This window comes from Portunus trituberculatus, chromosome 30 (genome assembly GCF_017591435.1).
Source record: "Portunus trituberculatus isolate SZX2019 chromosome 30, ASM1759143v1, whole genome shotgun sequence".
NCBI classification, from domain to species: Eukaryota; Metazoa; Arthropoda; class Malacostraca; order Decapoda; family Portunidae; genus Portunus; species Portunus trituberculatus.
In genome coordinates this window covers 6,822,750-6,845,837 of record NC_059284.1, presented here as the reverse complement: position 1 = coordinate 6,845,837, position 23,088 = coordinate 6,822,750, and the positions used below count along the sequence as shown (strand labels likewise).

The 23,088-nt window shown below is 45.4% G+C and overlaps 1 protein-coding gene across 1 annotated transcript in view; it reads left to right on the top strand.

Moving 5' to 3' along the window:
• LOC123510852 overlaps positions 1–11,718 on the top strand; it is a 49,199-nt gene extending 37,481 nt beyond the window's left edge. The window contains exons 4-10 of the mRNA XM_045266294.1: positions 215–343; positions 1,871–2,021; positions 2,527–2,699; positions 4,410–6,428; positions 8,512–8,677; positions 8,898–8,991; positions 10,781–11,718. Of these exons, the coding sequence (XP_045122229.1) occupies positions 215–343; positions 1,871–2,021; positions 2,527–2,699; positions 4,410–6,428; positions 8,512–8,677; positions 8,898–8,991; positions 10,781–10,816 (2,768 nt within the window). The 3' untranslated portion in view covers positions 10,817–11,718. The remainder of the gene's footprint in view (positions 1–214; positions 344–1,870; positions 2,022–2,526; positions 2,700–4,409; positions 6,429–8,511; positions 8,678–8,897; positions 8,992–10,780) is intronic.
• The last annotated feature ends 11,370 nt before the right edge of the window (positions 11,719–23,088 follow it).

The window sequence follows — 23,088 nt, the reverse complement described above, 5'->3', positions numbered from 1 at the left end:
TTTCATACTTCGCATTATCTCCTGAGTCTGAACCACGATTTAGTGTCTTTGTCTATCAATCTTTCTGTCCTCGCTATTTTTAATCTCTCCTCTTTTCTTTCATATCAATTTCTGTTATGAGCCAGGTTTCTCTCCACCTGTCTGTCTCGCGCACGTATCTACCTGTCTGGCGCTATTTTTACCTAAAGGGCCTGTGTGTCTGGTTCTCCCGCAGGGTTTACGTTGGACAAGGAGAGTCACACGCTAGCTTTACTGTGCAAGGACGTGACGATTGTGGTCGCCTTCGATACTCGGGAAAGGCTGTTGCAATGGCAGGTGAAAATGACATCGACGCTTGGTCAAGGTAAGGTGTGTGTGTGTGTGTGTGTGTGTGTGTGTGTGTGTGTGTGTGTGACGGTAATCTCTTTAAGAAGACAGGTGTAAGAATAGCACTGTCTGTTTTTCAAAGGCTAAGTGTGTGTGTGTGTGTGTGTGTGTGTGTGTGTGTGTGTGTGTGTGTGTGTGTGTGTGTGTGTGTGTGTGTGTGTGTGTTTACTTGCAGAGTCACGGTGCTTTGTGCGAGATCATGAGCGGCAAGGATGTGTGTGTGTGTGTGTGTGTGTGTGTGTGTGTGTGTGTGTGTGTTTCACTGTTTGATCTGCTGCAGCCTCTGACGAGACAGCCAGACGTTACCCTACGGAACGAGCTCAGAGCTCATTATTTCCGATCTTGGGATAGGCCTGAGACCAGGCACACACCACACACCGGGACAACAAGGTCACAACTCGATTTACATCCCGTACCTACTCACTGCTAGGTGAACAGGGGCTACACGTGAAAGGAGACACACCCAGATATCTTCACCCGGCCGGGGAATCGAACTCCGGTCCTCAGACTTTAATCCAGCGCTCTAACCACTGAGCTACCGTGTGTGTGTGTGTGTGTGTGTGTGTGTGTGTGTGTGTGTAGGAATGCTTTTATAGACTTACGTACAATAAAATTTCCGTAACACAAGATTCAATATGTTAGATGAGTAGTAGAAGTAACAGCATTATTATTATTATTACTATTATTATTATTATTACTAGTGGTAGTAGTAGTAGCAGTGGCAGTATAGTAGTAATACCAGCAGCATCAATAGCTGTAGTAGTAGTAGCAGCATAGCAGCAGTAATAGTAGCAGTAGCAGCAGTAATAGTAGCAGTAGCAGCAGTAGCAGCAGTAGTGACGGGATGGGCCGAGTCAGGTATTCGTAACCGCCTTAAAACATGTGACGCAATGGGATTCCCCGCCTTAGTCCCTCGGTTCCCTCTGCCTCTCTTCCGCAATCCCCCAAGATACCTGCCGTTCTTTGTTTCCTCATCCTCTCCAGCTCCTCTTATGTCACCTGTCACTGTTCCCCTTCCTAGCATTCCTTTAGGACTCCTCTCCACTTCCTCCCTTCTTCCCTCAATACTATTTCTCCAATCTCTTCCATTCCCTTCCCCTCCATTGGCGTTCCTCCCTTATCCACTTTAAACAGCACCTCTTCCTCCTTCCTCTACTCTCGTTTCCTCTTTCTCTTATCTCCACCTTCATTCTCTTATCCCATTGGCCTTCCCCTCCATCTAGTGACCCCTCTCACTTCCTCTCCCCTCACCACTCATCCGCTCTCCCCAACAAACTCATCAGCCTCATCCATTTCCTTACCCTTTAGTGGCTTTCTCCCCTCTCCCACTTCCTTTTTCTTCTCCTTTTTCTTTAGTGGTCTTCTTTTATCTATTTCTAGCAAGCCTTTGACCTTTTCTGCCGTTCCTCACCTGTCCTCCCTGAGCCTTTTTTCTCCTCTTTCTCTTCCTCCATGTGTGTTTTTTCTCCTCCTCCACTCACCTGTTCCTCTCCTCTCCCCCCAGAGCAACAGTTCCTCGTTCAGGTGCTGCAGGTTCCGCCTCGCTCCAGGGTGTCGGCGGGCCCTGCAAGATTCCACGTAAGGGACCACCGCTTTTGCCTCACCACAGGCACGCCTCCTCGTCTCCTCGCCGCCTGGAGCACCCAAGACCTCAGGTGAGACATGTCCTGCCAGGTACACACGAGGGAGACATCGCCACATTATTATTTAGGTTTTCAGTATTCCCTTGAAGGATTTTTTTACTTTTTATTCTTGATTTTTTGCTTTTTATTCTTTGTGTATTTTTCTCTCATTTATTTTTTCATAGTTTTGTTGACTTGTTTTAGTATTTCTTTTTTTTTTATCACTTTAGTATTTCGTTTTTATTCTCACTTAATTTTTCATAGACTTGTTGACTTTTTTTTTAGTATTTCGTTTTTTTCTCATTCATTTTTTATAGTTTTGTTGACTTTTTGTTTTCAACTTTCAACTATAGTAACTTTTTCCTGTCTTTCCAGTATCATTATTTTTTTTCTTTATCATGTAGTCATTCTCCTTTACTTTTACCATTACTGTATTTTTTTTTATTATCACATTTGATACGCGTGAGGACTGAGGAAACCCACTCCTCCACAACACACCTGACAACCTTCCATCATCCTTTCTTCGTGTCTCCCCCAGGCGGTATGGCGTGGTTGACGGGCGTGTCGTGTGGGAAGGCGGGACGCGGTGTGGGCGGTGGACAGGCGTGCATGTGGCACTCTCCGACGCTCCCCATGCAGTCACCCACGCCATCGACCAGGCAGCTAGAGGACTCATTGCTAAGCCCCGGAATAGACCCACGCCCAGCACAGGTAAGACGTGTGTTAGTTGGGTATACGTATTTGTGTTTAGCCCCTTCAGTACCATGATGCATTTCTGTACTCACTCTTCTTAACTGTTTGGCGAGTTTATGCAGCTTCAGAAACTCATGCGCGGTATTAGAATAGTGAAGACTGTGGCCATTAATCTTCTTAGCTCCATAGACCGTTCCCAATGTCAATAAAATGGTCTTGTCGTACACAAATCTTAAGGTAAAAAGGTAAAAATGTGTCCCAGTACTGAAGGGGTTAAGTGTATACATGGAGAGGGAGTGGTTGGGTGGAAGGTGCATATATGTTTTACCGACTATAAGTATTCGTATGTATGTGTGTTTGTATGATAACTTTCCCCGTGTATAGCTCGCTTAGTATCGTGTGTGTAACTTTACAAATCCGTATCAAAACCGGTCTTTCCATTGGTCCCTTTGTAGTCTTTTAGTTTTCTCTATTCTTATTCCTTTTCTCTCTAGTTTCTATTTTCCTTTCCTGCGATTATATGGCCCTTTCCTGCATTTCTCTCACCTGTACTGTATCCTTCATTCCATTTTCTTTCTCGTCTTTTCTCTCTTCTATTACTTCCGTTCTCGCCTTTCGTTCATCTTTCTCTTTCTTTTTATATCTTTTTCCATTTCTTGTTCTTTATTCTTAGTCCATCTCGTGTCTTCTCACCTTTTATTTTTTTTTCCATGGTTGTGTTCTTTTTATCTTTTATTTGTTCGTCATCCTCCTCTCTCAGTTCTTCCTTTTGTAACTGTCTTTTTCTTCTTCCCTCTCCATCGTCTTTATATTTCCTTTCTCGTTTCTTCATCTTTATTCTCTGTCATTCCGTCATCTTCATCATCCTCCATTTTGCCTTTCTCTTTCTCCTCTTCCTTTTTATCGCGTGATCTTCCTTGCATCTCATCTATCTTTTTTCACTTCCCATCTTTCCTTCTTATCCGCCACCTCCTCCTATCCACTCCATCATCATTTCTTTTCTCCTCAGACTTTTCGCCTTCCACTTCATCCTCTCCCGCACGTATCCCGTCGTCTCCCCTCTCCTCCTCCTTCTCTTAACTCTTCCCCTATCCCTCCCTGTCTTTCCTATTTTTTTTTTCCCATCTTCATTCATCCTTCTTTCTTGTCTCTTCGCCTGTGAAGTTCAGCGAGCTTTTTTATTAGATCGGTTCTGCGAATTATTAATTTTCTCAAGTCTGAGTAATACAACGTCTCCGCTCGCAAAGGTGAACTAATTAAGGTTATTCAATGTGTTTGAATTTCAATGTGTTTGAAGAGGTCTGCCATTCCAATATTATTATTCTTGTTATAATTAATTACCGTCGTCTTCCACTTGGCTTTGAATTGTTGCTCAGGTAACTTGTTGAGAAGATAAAGCAGCGTAATGTTTTTTTTTTCTTTTAATCAACATAAGCCCAAGAAACTTTAATGTACGCCACAACATAGTTCCTCGGTAGTTTCTCTTAGTAAACAAGTAACGTCAAGTAAGCAGATTTTTTTTTTTTTTTTTTTTTGTAACAAGATGGTTCCGTAAATGTTTTCAAAGAATATCCTGCTATTCTGTTAATTGCTGCAGCTTCTTCCTTTGTGGAATGCCTTGTGTTTTCAAAGTGCCACACTGCTCACAATGAAGCACGCGGCTACGAGTGACTCGCTCAACAGTAGTATTCCCCCTGTGCGTAATGCCTCCCTTTTTCTCCATTGCAGGATCACGTGCTGAGAGTAGGACCGAGATGTCTTGGCTTAGGGAGGTGAGTGTCATGGACCTCAGTAGCGAGACAGTGTCGCTGGCAGCGTCTGAAGCCACGGCGACGGCGACGACGCCTCGAGACACTCTCCCAGACCACGGCGACGGCCACTATACCGACACTCACTCCATCGCCTGGCCACCGTGGAGTCGCCGCGCCTCGTGTCAGAGTCAGTCAGTGCCGGGATGCACACCCGTTAGTAGTTCCGGCCAACTGCTGAGCACCCACGACGGGGACGAGAGCGCCTGGTGGGCGTCCACATGGGCGCGGGGGTCGTGGGAGGGAATGACCGCCCCGTCACCCACTCCGGAGTCCCTCTACGACCACCCGCGCCCCCTGGCCCACATGCACCCTCCTGGATTACAGCAGTGCTGCCTCACTCAGCACCCACACCTCGCCGCCACACAGCTGGGGCAGCAGCAGCAAGAAGTCGGCGGCACCGCAACCCCACGTGGTGCACTTAACCCTCTGGACAACTACGACGTCCCGCCGCGGATATTGTCATCGCACGTCGCTGCCACGGCTCACTATGACACGCCGCGACGCCTGGTCATGTGCGACAAGGGCACCACGCTAGTGAAAGAACCTACGGCATCCACAGCAGACGGAGGCGAAGGTGCTGCCCCATCAGGTGTATGGTGCGAGGGTGGTCTGGTGTCTGCCGCACCCAGCTGCGGGCAGATGCTAGGATGGGCGGGTTCGCTGGTGTGCGGGCGGCGCGAGGAGGGTGAGGCTCCATGCGAGCAGCTGCGGGTGGACGGCCACGGCCGCATGCCGGTGGTAGACGCTAATACTGGCACCATTCTTCGCCACCCACCGCAGCCACCCACGCCACCCAACCAGACGCAGCCCCCCGCCTCCCAGACGCATCCTCAGTCCAAAGACGCCGCCGCACTGTACGCGGTGGTCAACAAACGAAAGAAGACCGGCAAGCCCCGCGCGCCCACCCCGCCTCCCACCCCACCACCCACACCCCCACCGCGCCACCCACAGGTCGTCACTTCCTCACATGGCAATTACGCCAACATGGACTTCGCGGCGAGCCTCGTGCTGTACGAGAATGTGCGTGACGTGCGGACGGCGGTAACAAGCCAGACGGGCACCACCGTGCTGGCCCAGACCTGCGCAGGTCAGGCGGGCGGCCTTCCCAAGGGTGCCGTCCCTCCCGAGCCCATGGTGGTCTCCGCAGCTACGCGCCACACGCCGACCTCGCCCAGCGCTGGGGAGTGTACTCTCACGCTTGAGGTGTCTGGCAGCGACAGTGAGAACCACTACATGTCCATGACGCCGCGTCTCCCCTCAGACCCCCACTACCTCCCCATGGGCCCAACGCGCCCCGCCGCTGAGCTCGTGCCCTGCGAGACCCTCAGCGACGAGCCGGAGGTCAAGACGCCCGTCAAGGACCGCAGTCGGTCTTTGAGCATAACAGAGAACCGGTATGGGCGCTCCCAGTCCGTGGCCGCCAGTCACCGCTGCCTCACCCTGGCGCCGCGACGCTCTACTTCCGCAGACTCTCGGCCTCGCGAGGCGTGGCCATCCCCTGCCACCACGCCCACTGCCACGCCCACGCACCGCCAGACAGTGACCTCATCGCTGCGGAGACGAAACAACAGACTCAATTCGGAGGCGGCGACGGACAGCGGGTGCGACCTGCGCCACGACAGTGTGGACGCAGACGGGTCTTCGGTGACACCCGACCAGAGCGTGTGTACCGACGTGGAGGTCAGCCCACGGCCTGAGGTCATCACCAGCGCAGCGCGGGAACTGGTAGCGGAGGGAGTGTGTGTCCTGCGCCGCTCCTCCTCAGTGCCCGGCAAGACGGCCAACAGAGACTCCGCCTCCAGCAGCGACTCCGGCGTTTGCGAATCCCCGAGAGCTGTGGACCGCCTGCTCACCTCACACTGCCTCCACGCCTCCCTGCCCCGCTCTCGCCGCCCTCATCTTCCCACCACCACCGCCGCCACCTCCACGCACTCAGGTAAGCCCCGTACACCTGCCAGGGAAGCAGCCACGTCTCCGTCAGCGTGTCGTGTTTACATGAGTAATACCACCACCACCACCACCACCACCACCACCACCATCATCATCATCATCATCATCATCACGCTTCCCGCACACACGAACACCTGCTGCAACACAACATCTGCATGCAGACCTCCAAGCTGCACATCACAAATTCAACACAGAGCTCGCCGCTTGCAGCTCTTTCCTGAATGACACACACACACACACACACACACTAGAGTGACTCCGTAGCTCAGCACCACAGCACGCTCACTGTTACTCAGCACCAAACGCCGCCGCGCCGCCAGATTATCAGCACAAACGCTCCAACATTTTCGGGCCAAATTAAGCCACGGTGTTGCTCGCGCAGAGATCGCATGAAGGATTACGCCCGTGCTGATCGCGTACCGTACCAGTTCTTGTGCAAAATCCGTGCGGTTGGCATGCAGATTTAATCAGCTCTCGCCGGGTAATTAATGGGCGTAGGAGCGAGGGCGGCATTTTGCATACAGGCCGCCGGCAGATTGGCCAAGGTAATCTACAGGTAATCTCGTATCCTCGTGTTTTCTCCAGGATATGAAGGCAAGACCAGGTGAAGCCTCCGCTGAAACGCATTCCGTTACTTTTTTCCAATCCAATTTGCATTCTACGAACTCCTTCTGTCGCAAGGCAAGGACCTGAAGGTGGGCGTACCTGGCGGGGGTGAACGGGCGTGAGGGGGCAGGTGGGGACGCAGGGACAACCAACGTGGAGGAAAGGGCATGTTCAGAGGACACCGGTTAAAGCAGCGGGGAGGGAGGAGTGAAGGGAGGGCGAGGGAAGTTGAAGGAGCGCTGCCTTGCCTTTGAGGAGGAGGAGGAGGAAGATAAGGAGGAGGCTGATAAGGAGCACTGGTGAAGGGATGAAGGGGCCTGAGGATAGGGAGTTAGTATTGAGCGGCTGAGTGGGTTGGGTTAAAGGCCTGAAGTAAATTTGGAGGAGGAAGAGAAGGGGGAGTAGGAGGAATGAGGTATATAGAATGAAGGAGAGGTAATGGGTTAGAATGAGCGGGGGAGGGGCGGCAGATTTTGCAGGCAATGGGTGCTAGGTTAAGAGGGAAGTGGTTGCAGGATGAAGATGAGGAAGATACAGTATAAGAGGATGCTGGGTTGGGAATAGTGAGAGATTAAACTGGGAGAAGGAAGGGAAAGGGGAAATAATGTAGGGGTTATTGGAATGGTGACTGCAAGCTTAGTGGGGAGGAAAGAGGTTAGGGGATGAGTGGAGGCTGTATTAAATAGTTTAGGAGGAATATTGTGAGATTTCGTTAGGTTAGAGAAAAAAAGAGTGCGGTCTATCTCTTTCAGGATAAGTTAATAGAGGTGTAAGGTTACGAGAGGTTAGTAGAGGTTGTTTAGATTAAGTTACAGTTGCAAAGGGAGAGAGAGAGAGAGAGAGAGAGAGAGAGAGAGAGAGAGAGAGAGAGAGAGAGAGAGAGAGAGAGAGAGAGAAAACAGGTATACCGGTACGTCGTGCAGGTGTTGTTTATGCTGGTGTGTAGAGCAATTAACCGCCTCATTTTACTGCTTCTCCCCACTGTTACCATCATCACTACCAAATAACATTAACCCATAATGAAAATCTAATTCGTTAATACATTAACTTGTAATGGAGCTTAATGTCCGCCGGGGCCACTGGCGTTCATTTACACGGTACGGGGAAAAAAATATATTAGTTATCGAGATGCAAGTGACGCAACGCACGGCAACGAGGGAGTCTGCACCAGCAGCATATTGATAAAAGTGTAAAGTGTAATGCAGCTATTTGGACTTTTAATGTTGTCAAGCGTTAAAATTTATGCCTCCTGCGAGTAACACCGAGGAGGAAAAGTAGGTAAGGAGGAGGAAGAGTGCTTACATCAGGAAGAGCGACGAGAAACACAATTAGTTTATCGACAAGAAAAAGGAATGTTAACGTGGTATAAAGTTAATAAGTGCAACACATAATTATTACACACACACACACACACACACACACACACACCTATCCCTCCACTCACAAGCATTTTCCCTCGCCAGGTGTCGCAGCGTCCTGCCAGGAGCTGGGCGGGGCGGGCGGCAGCGCGGGCGGCAGCAGTAGTGGCAGCGGGGACGCCAAATCCACCTCATCTGGGGCGTCGGACATGAGTGACTATCTGGACACCCTTAGCCTGTCCTCCTCCCACTCTTCCTCCGACCACGACAGGTGAGAGAGAGAGAGAGAGAGAGAGAGAGAGAGAGAGAGAGAGAGAGAGAGAGAGAGAGACCGTGGAAATAGTTTGTATTGACAGAATTCATAGTCCAGTGTGTGTGTGTGTGTGTGTGTGTGTGTGTGTGTGTGTGTGTGTGTGTGTGTGTGTGTGTGTGTGTGGTCTGCTATTGGTTTACTCACTAGCTCATGTCTCTCCTGCTGCTGCTGGTCTCAGGCTGCTGGCGAGGTCTTCCGTGAACACACTTCGGCCACGATCAGGGCGGGAGTACACGAGGCTGGACCGTCATGGCCTCTGCACTGAGAATAAGGTGAATATTGACCTGGGAGAAGTTAGAAAAGATTAGATTACTTCTTCTTCCCCCTACATGGTACTTTGACTGGATGAAAATGATTACTTGAGCTTTTCTTGACTATGAATGTGGAGGGAAAGACTGCCCAAGGCCAAGGGCAACAAAAAATGAATAAATAAAAAGGGCCCACTCAGCCGTCAGTCCCCTTATAGTGCTGAAAGAGTTAGCAAAAATGACCTTGCATGGAGAGATTCTCCTTCATTGCATGATTATAACGCCTTACTCAGACAGCATAATGAAAAAACAAACATCATTCTTAGATTTCATAAAAAGAATGTAGTTTTTCAGACTGCGAGAATGTGATAAAACTGTTGTTACATTGGACAGATACTAGAAATAGAAACTCTCGTCCTTTAGTTACTTTTCCTGTAGCTGTGAAGAGTTAGTTGTGACTTAGTTGATAATGGAAATGAAATAATCAAAAGACCTTCCCTTAGAATGTGTTTAAAGGAGGATCAGATTACTTACCCTCACATTGTCCTCGATTACTTCCTTAAAATTCCTCTCCTCAGGTTTTCCACACACCCTTATCAGGTTTCTCATTCCCTTCCTTTGTCTCACTCGCCTTTATTATTTTTGCCACAGTGTGTATTTGTGGGTTCGGTTTTGTAGTTATGAGATAAGCGAAAGAAAATGCTAAATTAATAAGAAAGTTGAGATTTACATTGAAAACACTTGCATTGTTCTATTTATCTGTTTACACACTACTTCTAAGTGTGTGTGTGTGTGTGTGTGTGTGTGTGTGTGTGTGTGTGTGTGTGTGTGTGTGTGTGCGTGCATGCGTGCAGGGAACGTGATAGTCACACACACATTTACACTTTCCACTTAATGAGAGGAGTCGAGGTGAGTGAGGAGAACAGTATATTTAGTGACGTGAGTAAAATTAGAGCTGGCAGAGAAGGGAGCTTTGGAGAGTACCTACATTAAATATTTCTCTGTTACAGGAAGGGGCGGAACCTAACCTAACCTTGCAGTGGACCTTAAGTTATACATTTTTCCCTATACATTACACGAGGCGCGAGGGTTCTCTGTATAGTGAGAGAGTGAGATAGAGAGAGAGAGGAAAAGGGAGAGATCTAAATGTTCCTCACACTTTAGGAACTTTTGAAATTACAAGATCCATCTGTTAATTAGACCTTCCCTTTCATTATATTCCAGGTAATTTGAAGATTATTAAAGACTTTAACACTACTCTTTGGTGGTGGGTCTGCCTGGGCTACTTAGTATGGGTGTGTAGGAGTGGGGGGGAGGTGTGTGTGTGTGTGTGTGTGTGTGTGTGTGTGTGTGTGTGTGTGTGTGTGACCTGGTATGACCTTGCTGTGTGACCCTTCCACATTGTATCCTCTGACATACCCATTTTTTATTGTTCCTTTTTTAACAAAACGTCTTGTACTCGCCTCGAACAAAAGCAAGAGTGAGAAACTTTGTAAGAGCTTGTGAAACCAACCAAACAGGGGGAATTTTGTCTTTCAATCAAAGTCGGGGAAATTTTATCATTCAGTCAAGATCGTGGGAATAGACGTCGACTGGTCATCAAGCAAATCACACTAGAACACTCACATTTGCATTCTGTTCCTATAACCTTACTGTGTGAACATCAGAGCATAAGTTAAACTGCAAGAGGCAACTATTCTCTATAACTACTTCCTCCTACCTACCTACTTTGCCTTATCTACGCTCTCTCCCTCTACCTTCCTCGTACTTACTGCTTCTTCATGTGATCCTAGTCTCCGTGTTCTTGCCACAGACGCTGCCGGTATTGGGAGAGGCGCCGCCGCACTAGAGGCTCGGCTCTTCCCAAGGTGCTCATCAGGGGGACGATGCCCTGCCCTCGGAGGACGCGAGACGTGGTGTCTGCCGTTCACCATCGCCTCCCTGTTTCTCCTCAGCTCTTCCGCCTTCAGGAACCTGAGAGAGGGTCATCCAAGACTTGGTTTCTCATTCCGTTATACATATATGCATATTATATATATACATACGTACATATATACACACAAATATACGTTTGTCTCTTTACCTGGGGTGCTTTCGTTAGTTTTCCGTTTGTATTATTATTTCCATCGGTTTTATCTCCTTGTTTATAGTTTCCTTGTTTTAATGTACAAAGCTTTGTGATATGTTACTCGTGTGTCTAGAGGATGGAGGGCAGCACCTGAGGGCGGGGCTGGAGCTTCTAGTCAGTGGGTAGGCGAGGGGCGGCTCAGGTGTCGTCCCGCCCAGCCCGCCCAGGTGCTCCTCGAGGTGCCCATAGCATAGTTGTGTCGGGGCGGGGCGCGGGGGGAGCAGGGGCGTCACGTGTGTGTGTGTGTGTGTGTGTGTGTGTGTGTGTGTGTGTGTGTGTGTGTGTGTGTGTGTTATAGTGTACATATGTTGGTGGTGTGTTTGCGTGTACATGTGTATGTATATATGCGTTTTGTGGTGACTGACCGCTGGCTACATGTGTGGCCGCCCACCCAGCAGGTGTAAAATTAATTAAGGTGACAACGAACAATCAACGAGCAGGAACCGGTGAGAGAGAGAGAGAGAGAGAGAGAGAGAGAGAGAGAGAGAGAGAGAGAGAGAGAGAGATTAACCACACACCCCCAAAAAGACCCTCGCCCCAATGGTTCGCGTCAAGTAATATATATTGAATGAAGGCAGGCAGGCAGATTTGTATGTATTTAATAAAATATTTTTACAAATTAACGTGCCTTTCATTAATGTGTGTGTGTGTGTGTGTGTGTGTGTGTGAATATGTGTACGTGCGTGTGCCTGGAATTCTGGAAAGCCAATGGATCAACACAAATTTTCCTGGAACGAGAAACATGAGGAGTGAGGATGTGGGTGAGGGAGGGAAGAAGGGAGGGGGGGAGGAGGAGGTGCGGTGGAGCGGAACGAATGAGATGTTACAGGAGACGTGGAGAAGAAAGACTGAGAAAGGAGGACTGAAATAAAGACGAGAAAACATTAAAAAAAGGTAAGAATAACAACAGAACGTGATGAAAAATAAAACACAATAAGATCGACGAAAGAATGAAAGGCAAGAGAGAATCAATAAGGTTAAGGTGAAGTGGAGATATGGATTATAGGCAAATGGGACGGACAGGAAGGGATTCTGGGAAGTGAACTGGAAGGAAGAGAGTGAAAGAAGGTACATTCCTTTACTGCTTCACCATCCACCACTCTAGCATGACAAAATACCAGGACAAAATAACGATAGAAGGGTACAAATACGATAGAAATGACCAGCACGTATGATTGAAAATAGTGAGTGATACACATACAAGACGACTATGGAGACTAATACTGGTCATACATACACCTATATACATACTATCTATATCCATACCACAAATGTAACTAAATTGTTATAATAGAAGCAAGAGAAAATGAATCGATACAATTTGACCAAAAATGTGAAATTACGTAAAATCAGGGAAAAATGAAACGAGTAAGAAAAAAAAAATTCCATCAATCAGTATGGCCCAGGATTATTACTACTACCACTACTACTACTACTACTACTGCTGCTAAATAAATATATATAAATAAGAAAATTAAATATAAAACAAACAACGAAACGAAAACGAACGAGAGAGAGAGAGAGAGAGAGAGAGAGAGAGAGAGAGCACACTACTCACTCTCTCACAAAGCTAAACTGACTCCAAAACGCGTATCATTCTCAACAGGACAACATAACCAGGAGTGTTCGTTCACCCGCGCCCGATCAGCCTCACAGCTTGTTCTTGGCGGGTCACTTTCTCAACAGCGCCGCATAGGCAGAGATGTTCCTCCACCAGCAGACACCTATGCCCCGCCTCCTTGTTTCAACCACTAGTTAATGGTAGCGGTGTGAAAGAATGAAGGAGTCAGTTCATGACGTTTCGTAACCTACTTTGCGAATGAGTGTATGCAAGGTGCTTCATATTTCTTTTGGTCAACATGCAAATAAAGGTGAAAATGTTGCTAGAGTGTGGTATGTGGTCTGTGATATGTGTGATGTGCGCTTCAAGGGTTCGAATCACAGTATGATACGCCACGCACGCTTCATAATGCTTCAGACAGCCAGTGTTGCCAACTGTACCGAAGCCGATCGAACCTTTACACATTCATTAGAGCAAAGATACTATTCTGTGGGAGGAAATGACTCATGATATACAATTCATGAACATGAATATTATAATTAATCAATAAATATGACTATGAAATTACACATCTATATATATTTAAAGGAAGGATACAAACTGGAAGGCATGACACACACACACACACACACACACACACACGAAACCCTTCACGTCACGACCAATTTCCTTGATATCAGGCAAGCGAAGGAAGAGGAAGAGGAGGAGGAGGAGAAATGGCAGCAGCAGGAACAGCAGGAGGAGAGAAAGGGAGGAAGGATTAGGAGGAAAGGGAGCAGGCAACGGAAGAGGAAGGACTGCCAAGGAGGAGGAGGAGGAGGAGGAAGAGGAAGAACAGTAAAGGACGAGAAGGGACAACAGGAACAGGAGGAGAAGGACGAGGAGGAGGAGGAAGAGGAGGAAGATTAAGAGGAAAGACGGGAGACAGAAAACGAGGAACGACAAAGACATAGGAGGAGGAAGAGGAAGAAGAGGAGGAGGAAGAGGAAGAAGAGGAGGAGGAGGAGGAGGAGGAGGAGGAGGAGGAGGAGCAAACACCAACGAAAGGACAATACAAGATGAATACCAAATAGTAAGTAAGAAGCATGATAAAAGAGACAAGAAAAGCAAGAGTGACACAGAAGGACGAGGAACAGCAAACAATAATGTAGTGTGTTCCTCCTGAAGGTGTTGTGTGTCCGGCAGGAGCGGCCTCACCTCCGGAACCAAATTGGCAACACGAGACACGCGACGCCCCAAGGCAGGAAACACTGCCCGAACACCTGCATCTACACCTACACCTTAGTAATCCCGCGTGACGCCACACACACACACACAGATAAATAGATAGATAGATAGAGAGAGGGCGGTGGTGTCTTACAGGGTGCTCGGGAATTCATTTAGTTAGTTTGGGATTTTCTTATTAGTTTAGTGAGTGAGTGAGTTACTTATTCATTTAGGTATATGATTAATAAATTTGCTAGTCAGTCAGGTAGTCAGTCCGTCAGTCTGAGATGTAGTCATGTAGTCACTATGGCAATAAATTAAATAGTCACTGAGTCATTCATTACAATCAGTCCAGTCTAAACAAAACAATGCTGATACTCACTCATTTATTCAGTCCAACCCAACCAAGTCCAGCCATCCAGTCAGCCAGTCATTTAATCACTCAGAATAATAAGAAAATTAGTTAAGGCGTCATCAGTCACTCATTCCTCTCAGTCAGTAAACAAACCCTGCCAATCACTCAATTAATCAAGCCCAACACAAGTCCAGCCAGCCAGTCAACCCTAAAACGCAGCTAAGTCAAGCCCAACACAAGGCCAGCCAGCCAGCCAGTCAATCCCAAAACGTAGCTAGACAACACACGTAGCACCACTAACCATCCTCTCTCCCTCTCCCTCTTCCTCATCTCGGGGTTTCCAGCAGCACACAGATTCCCACATGTCCAGACAAGACCCGCCGCCGCCTCACACCGCAAACTAAGTATTGGACAACAAACGGAGACACGAAATTAGGTTTTCTCACCGCAGTGGCCGCAGGAACAGAAAGGGCCGTGTGTGTATCCCCCAAACTGGACGCGGGAGGAGAAGGAAGAGGAGGAAAAGAAGTGCACAGAAGGAGGAAAAGAAAAAGAAGAGAAAGAAAAAAAGGAGGAGAAAAAAAAAGAACAAGAACAAGAAGAAAATACGAGAATAGAAAAAAGGAAGCATAAGAAAAATGAGAAAGGGAAAGGAAACAAAGAAAAGGAAAAGAAAAATATAAAATTTAAGAGTAAAGTTAAAATAATTTAAAGCGATAACTAATATAACAAATAATTAAATACAGACTCCCCGCCTCTCTCTCTCTCTCTCTCTCTCTCTCTCTCTCTCTCTCTCTCTCTCTCTCTCTCTCTCTCTCTCTATTTCATTTTCTTCCTCTAAAGCAAAGCAAACAAGGCAAGGACGAGAGAGAGAGAGAGAGAGAGAGAGAGAGAGAGAGAGAGAGAGAGAGAGAGAGAGAGAGAGAGAGCAGTTAATTAGCCATGGCTCTGTTGTGTGTCGTGTGCTTAGTCTTTGGTCTTCTGCTTAATATGGGACGCTGAAGGAGGAGGAGGAGGAGGAGGAGGAGGAGGAGGAGGAGGAGATGGAGGTAAAGAAGCAGAGGAGGTAATAAGGCGCATAATGAAGAAATGAGAAAAAAAAAAACGTAAAGAAAGATTGGCTTAAAAGAGGAAAGGAATAAGTAAACAAAAATGAAGAAAGAATAGAAAAATAAAAGAATAATGGAAAAAATGAAGGTAAAGGAGAGGAAGACGATGAATAAATAGAAACCACAGTTGAAATGATTGAATAGTGTGTGTGTGTGTGTGTGTGTGTGTGTGTGTGTGTGTGTGTGTGTGTGTGTGTGTGTGTGTGTGTGTGGACTGTGGAGGTATTAGGAGACTCACGTGAGGAGGGAGAGAGGAAGAATAGGAGGGAGAATGTAGGATAAGAGAAGCGAAGGGAGAGAAAGAATGCAGGAATTAAGGAATGCAGAAAATCACGAGAAAGAAATAGAAAGTGAAAGAAGCGAGGCGAAAGGGAAAGAGAGAAAGGAGGAGGAGGACGACGAAGAGGAGGAGGAGGAGGAGGAGGAGGAGGAGGAGGAGGGGGAAAAGGAAAGAATGTGAGGAGAACAGATGGAGGTCAAGGAACAGAGGAGAGGAAATAAGGAGAAAATAAGCAAAATAAAACTCGGGAAAAAGGTCGACGAAGCGGAATGCAGCAAGGAGGAGGAGGAAGAGGAGGAGGAGGAGGAGGAGGAGGAGGAGGAGAGGTTCAACAGTAGAGAGGGTGAGAGCAGAATCCGAAAGAGAACGAGTTACTTGTACCCTTATTACTCTCTCTTTCTCTCTCTCTCTCTCTCTCTCTCTCTCTGGCATTCTTCCACTGTTTCCCTTCCTCCTTCTTACCTTTACCATCTCAGTTTCCTTGTCAATACTCTTCCCTCCTTCTCTTTCGCTCTCACGTTTTGCATTCTACCTTTTATTCTTCTTCTTCCTCTTTGTCTTCCTCTTCCTCTTCCTCCTTCCTCCTACTCCTCCTCCTCCTCCTCCTCCTCCTCTTCCTGCTTTTTACTTTTCCTTTCTTCTCTTCTTCTCTGCCTCCTTGCTCTTGTTTTTTACTTTATTTTTCTCTCGTTCCAATATTTACAAGTGGAGCAAGCAAGAAGAAACCTCTCTCTCTCTCTCTCTCTCTCTCTCTCTCTCTCTCTCTCTCTCTAGGCTTACGAGAATATAGGAAGGAAAAGCAATAATAGTGAAAAAAAAACACGAAAGGGGAAGAAGTAAATTAGTTAACATAGGAAAGGAGAGAAGAGAGGAGAAAAAGAGGAGGAAGTGAGAAAAAGAAATGAAAAGAGAAAAGAAATGAAAAATGGGAAAAAATTGACAATGTAGGCATGAAAGAATAAGGAGTAGGTGATGGTGGTGGTGGTGGTCGTGGTCGTGGTGGTGATGGTGGTGGTGTTAATTAAGAGAGGAATTAAGAGGGAAAGGTGTGAGGAGAGAGCAGGTGCGTGGGAAGGTGGGAGTAAGATCAAGTGTTACCTGAAAATGTTACCTGAAAATGAGGTTCTCGTTTGTCTTTCCCCGTGTGTGTGTGTGTGTGTGTGTGTGTGTGTGTGTGTGTGTGTGTGTGTGTGTGTGTGTGTGTGTGTGTGTGTGTGTGTTAAGAATTGCCACGTAAGCTAAAGGTAAGTAAATTTTCCAGCGGTAAAAATGACTTTAGTGAAGCCAGAACTTAGGAAAACCTATTAGCGCTCTCTCTCTCTCTCTCTCTCCTCACACTTCTGTTTCCGGTGTTTTACACGTGTAAGGAATAAAGCAAACACGCACGCACGCGCACGCACAAACACACACACACACACACACACACACACACACACACACACACACGAGAGAATGAAAAGAAGGATACGCATGATAAAATTCAGAGAGAGAGAGAGAGAGAGAGAGAGAGAGAGAGAATTTTACAGTACCTGAAGAACCGTTACATTTGTTCCTTTCCTCCTTTCGTTACGCTTCCTTTTCCTCCCCATCCTCCTCCTCCTCCTCCTCCTCTTCTTTATCCTCCACCTCCTCCTCCACCTCCACCTCCACCTCCTCTCTCCTCCTCCCCTTCTTCTCTTCCTACCTCCTCCTCTTCCCCTTCTTCTCTTCCTACCTCCTTTGTCATTGGAATGAGAGGGAATAACCTTTAGTGTCTCTCTCTCTCTCTCTCTCTCTCTCTCTCTCTCTCTCTCTCTCTCGTCAAGAAAACCAATATCTGGACTCAATACGTTACAAAAACAACAACAAAAGTGAAAAAAAAAGGAAAAAAGCAATATTTCCTGACAAAAAAAAAAAAAAACGAACAAGCAACTGAAGTGAGAAGAGAAAAGTAAGCAAAAAAAAAAAAAGTAAAAATTGGGCACAAACCTGAGCAAAAGGGAATAAAAGTAGAAATAGAAAACAAGAACAAGAAGGAGAATAAACGAAAGGAAAGGGAAAGAAAGGAAATAAAGTGAATAAAAAGTAACACCTCCACCACACCACCACCACCACTACATCACCATCACCATCACCACTATCATCGCCGCCATCATTGCCATCGCCGCCACCACCACCGCCACCACCACCACCACCACCACCGCCAACACCAACACAACCACTACCAACAATAACAACAGCAGACACTGATGAAAATGATTAAAGAAAGAGAGAGAGAGAGAGAGAGAGAGAGAGAGAGAGAGAGAGAGAGAGAGAGAGAGAGAGAGAGAGAGAGAGAGAGAGAGAGAGAGAGAGAGAGAGAGAGAGAGAGAGAGAGAGAGAGAGAGAGAGAGAGAGAGAGAGAGAGAGAGAGAGAGAGAGACAGAGACAGAGACAGAGACAGAGACAGAGAGAGACAGAGACAGAGACAGAGAGACAGAGAGAGAGAGAGAGAGAGAGAGAGAGAGAGAGAGACAGACAGAGAGACAGAGACAGAGAGAGAGAGAGACAGAGACAGAGAGAGACAGAGAGAGAGAGAGAGACAGAGAGACAGAGAGACAGAGAGACAGAGAGAGAGAGAGAGAGAGAGAGAGAGAGAGAGAGAGAGAGAGAGAGAGCCAAGCAAGCACGGTACAGGTAAGTGAGCTAATTCAACACTCAGCGCACATCACCTGCCCGCCCCCGCACTGCGTCTACCTCAGCAGTGTTGCCATTAGCGCCAGGTGCAATCTCAGTGTTACCATAATCAGAACCAGGACTCGGGAATGTGTGTGTGAGAGAGAGAGAGAGAGAGAGAGAGAGAGAGAGAGAGAGAGAGAGAGAAACTATTTTGTGTGAATGTCCTCTTCCTTTTTTCATATTCTCTCTCTCTCTCTCTCTCTCTCTCTCTCTCTCTCTCTCTCTCTCTCTCTCTCTCTCTCTCTCTCTCTCTCTCTCTCTCTCTCTCTCTCTCTCTCTCTCTCTCTCTCTCTCTCTCTCTCTCTCTCTCTCTCTCTCTCTCTCTCTCTCTCTGCCAACACTCGTTTCGCAGCCTCTTCCTCCCGTCCAGGAATTCATATCATAAGCGAAAGGCGGGAGGAGAACCACGAGGGTACCCGCAGGTATTACGGCACGAGGAGGAGGAGGAGGAGGAGGAGGACGAGGAGGAGGAAGGGAAGGAAGAAGTAGCTTGCCTTTCCCTCCTGGCTACGGAAACAGAACTGCCTCATGGAAGAGAAGGAGAGAGAGAGAGAGAGAGAGAGAGAGAGAGAGAGAGAGAGAGAGAGAGAGAGAGAGAGAGAGAGAGAGAGAGAGAGAGAGAGAATGAGGAAAATGATGGAAAGGGGGAGCGAAGTAAGGGAGGTGGGTGAAAGCACTGAATATTGAAGGGAACGGAAAAAAGAGGGCTATAAAAGAGAGAGAGAGAGAGAGAGAGAGAGAGAGAGAGAGAGAGAGAGAGAGAAACGATAAATATGGAAGCAGCGAAAGTGAATGGATGGATGAAATAAACATTGAATTCTCTTGCCAAAATAAAAAAAAATGTATAAACAAGAAAACTTTTTGAAAATTGTACGATTGCAAACAATAAAACCACCTTCTTTATTATATTAGAAATCGTAACGACGAAGAGGAAGAGGCGCAGTAGGAGGAGGAGGAGGAGGAGGAGGAGGAGGAGGAAAAAAAAAGATAACTGAATAAATAGGGTATACTGAAGGACGGCAAGAAATGGGAGAGGAAAGGTTGAAAAGGAGGAGGAAAGGAGAAAGAATGGAGGAAAAAGATAAGAAAAGAAAGATGGAGGATAATGGAATAAACGAAAAAGAATGGAGGAAAGAAGGAAGACATGGAGGTATGTTAAGGAGAGATGATGAGATGGAGAAGGAAAGAGAGAAAAGAAAGAAAACTGAAGGAAACTTGAATGAATGAGAGTATGTGAACGAAAGGAAGGAAGGAAGGAAGGAAAAAAGACGGAATGAAAAAGAAAAGAAAAAAAACGAAAAAAGAAAAGGAAAAAATGAATGAGAAAAATGGAAAACAGGAAAGGAAAAAAAAAATAAGTGAACAGAAAAAAAGGAAGGAGAGAAACAGAACAAAAGAAGAGTAGGCAAGGAAGAAGATGAGAGAGAGAGAGAAATGGGAGAGGATGGGGTTGGAGGGAAGCAGAGAAGGGAAGGAAGGAAGGAAGGGAGGAGAGATGGATAAAATGGCCTTGGTGGTGATAAAGTTGAAAACACTATAGGTATACTTTCGACAAGTGAGGCACAATAATGCTATACAATAAATTCACACCAAGGAATGAAACCAGGAAAGGAAGGAGGAGGAGGAGGAGGAAGAGAAGGAGGAGGAGGAGAATAAAACAGACGAGCAAAAGGAGGAAAAGAGAAGTAACATTGTAATAAAAGTATAAAAGTACAACAAAATTAAATGTAAATAAGATAAATTTCGAGGAGGAGGAGAAGGAAAAGGAAGAGGAGGAGGAGGAGGAAGAAGACGTACTGAGGAGAGCAAAAAGAACAACGTAATAAAAGAGAAATGAAATAAAAACTAATAAAAGCACAACCGTTGAAGGAGAAGAAAGAGCAAGAGACAGACAAAAGGGAAAAGGAGAATAAGAATTACTTGATAAAGAATAAGAAAGGAGGAAAGGAAATTATGATGAAAGAAGGAGAAGGGAGGAGAAGATAGACGAAGATAAAAAGAATATCCAAAAAATAAGGAAAAATAATGCAATATTAACCATAAAGAGAGAGTAGGATGATAAATACAAACAAAGAGAAGGAAAATAAGAATGAGATAAGAGATGAAAAACAAATCAGGAAAAAGAACAGCTTGGAAACAAAGGAAATAAAAAGAGTAGAAAGATAGATAAAAAACAGAAGAGAAGGAGAAGAATCGGATAATAAAGGGATGAAAAACAAAAGACAAAAAAAGGACAGCCTGGAACCACAAAGAAAAAGGAAAAAAAATAAATAAACCTGAAAAAACAAAAAGAACAGCTTTGAACGATAAAAAAAAAAAGATGAAAGATAGAGATAAATAGAAGAGAAGGAGAATTAGAGATAAACAGAAGAGAAGGAGAATAATCAGATAGTAAGAAAGCTGAAAAAACTAAAAAGGAAAATAAAAGTAGAAAGATAGAGAGAAGGAGAATAATTAGATAAAGAACGTGGAACTATAAAAGAAAAAGTAAAAAGACAGAAGGTAAACAGAATAGGAAAATAAGAATCGGATAATAAAACATGAAAAACAAACTAAAGAAATTGACAGCGTGGTATGTGTGTTTTCTCAGACATGATGGACCACAACCAGGATTTACTACAGTGCACATCACCTCAGCACTTCCAGGAAACGCCCACGCAGCGCCACAACACCCACGCAACACCACAGCCACACCCACGTGACCCGGAACACTGCCACGTGAACGAACACTACTTATCAATTGCATGAAAACTTGCCGGACGAAATTCTCTGAAAAATAGTCACGATTGAACAAAGAAAATGAAACGCGATCTATAATGTATGTTTGCTTTTTCATTTTTATCGTTTTTTATTTTTTTTTTTCGCTCAGCTTACGCCACAGAAAGGTTATTGTACATATTCATTAATTCGTTAATTACGTCAAAATGGAATGGTTTTCACGCTAATTATCGCGGTGAAATGCGTCTAATTACACTCGCGGCAGCACAAATAGTGATAGTAATAATAATGAAATTAATAATAATAATAACAATAATAATAATATAATAATAATAGTAATAATGATAATAACAATACTACTACTACTACTAATAATAATATTAATGACTATAATATCAAGCACTACTACTACAACACCAATCCTCTTCCTATTATTACTACTACAACTACTACTACAACTACTACTACAACTACAACACTCTTCCTTTACTACTACTACTACTACTATTACAACTAGCACTACAACTACCCCTCCTAATTCTGCTACCACTACAACTTCTACTACTACTATTACTATCATCCCCACCAACAGTATCACCCTCACCACTAATACAGATGATAATAATAACCCACACTATAAAATACACTTCAAAAAGATAAGTAAAGTAAATCCACTCTAATTCTCTCTTATCCTTGCGTTTTCTAGCCAATCGCATTCATATCCCACACGGTAAATGACAAACACGATCACAGACAACAACAAGAAGAAAAATACAAAAAAACATAACTCAAAGTATTAAGTTCAGAACCTATAAATAAAACGAAGCATTAGATTCTTTTTACTTGTTCAGGAGTTTATAGGAAAGTTTGTGGAGTTTATAGCAACGTAAAGGGCTCTATAGGATGCGATGCTGTACATACAAAGGACTCTCAGATCCTAAACTCCTGTAAACAACTAATACGTGAAGAAAAATGCACAAATGGAAGAGGAAAATAAAGAAAACGACATATGAAAAAAATGGAAGACAATGAACAGGAAAAAAAAGATAAAAGCAAGAGAAAGGGATGATAGAGAAAAGAAATAAGGAAATAGGAGAGAGAGGATAAGGAGAAAAGCAAAAAGAAAGACAGGAGAAATGTAGGAGAGAAAGGAAATAATAGCTGAAGGAGAGGAAATAAAAATATACCAGAAAAGGAGGAATTGAAGGAGGGAAGGAAGAGGAGAATTATAGGAAGGAAACAAGCAAGAGGGGAGTAAGAAAGGGAGATTGGAGAAGTGGAGGTAAGCAAAAGAAGTAAAGGGAAACGGTAAAGGGTCGGGAGAAGAAAGTTTGTGGCAGAAAAAAAGAGGGAAAAGTAGAAGATTAAAAGAGAAAAGTACTTTGGAGGCCACTAACGAAAAACTGAAGAGGAGGAGGAGGAGAAGGAGGAGGAGGAGGAGGAGGAGGAGGAGGAGGAGGAGGAGGAGGAGGAAGAAGAGGTGGTGGAGGAGGAAGAAAGAAGGAAGGGAAAAATAGTACCTAACTTCTTACACTATAACCTCTCCTGGCGTACATTAGTTATTTATATTGGGGAAAAGTACAGGTACCAGCTTAGTGGAAGGGAAACAACGCCCTTTAGAATGTAGGAGAGGTGAGCGAGACAGGAATATGCTTCGTCGAGGAGGAGTAATATTCAAAACACAAAAAGAGTAACAAACCAAAAACGTCATAATTATAAACCCAGATGGACAGATAAACAGACTGGCAAGAGAATGAATAGAATAACACATAATCAAGGGAAAGAAAAAATACATGTGATATGTTAGACAGACGGAAAGTATGGTAAACTGACCCCTATTTTTGTTCATTTTTTGGTGATTTGAATTGCCACTATGTTTGAAATAGAGAAAAATAGACTAACAAAGAAATGAATGAATGAGACCGCCGTGGTACAGTGGAGCCATGCGTGTTTTGGGTGTATGAGGGTCTCCAAGCGCACGGGTTCGAATCCTGTCCACGGTCTGAGTATAGGTTGGGCTTCCTCACTCGGGGCAACGGTTTCCTAGCAGGCGGGCTTTGAGATAGG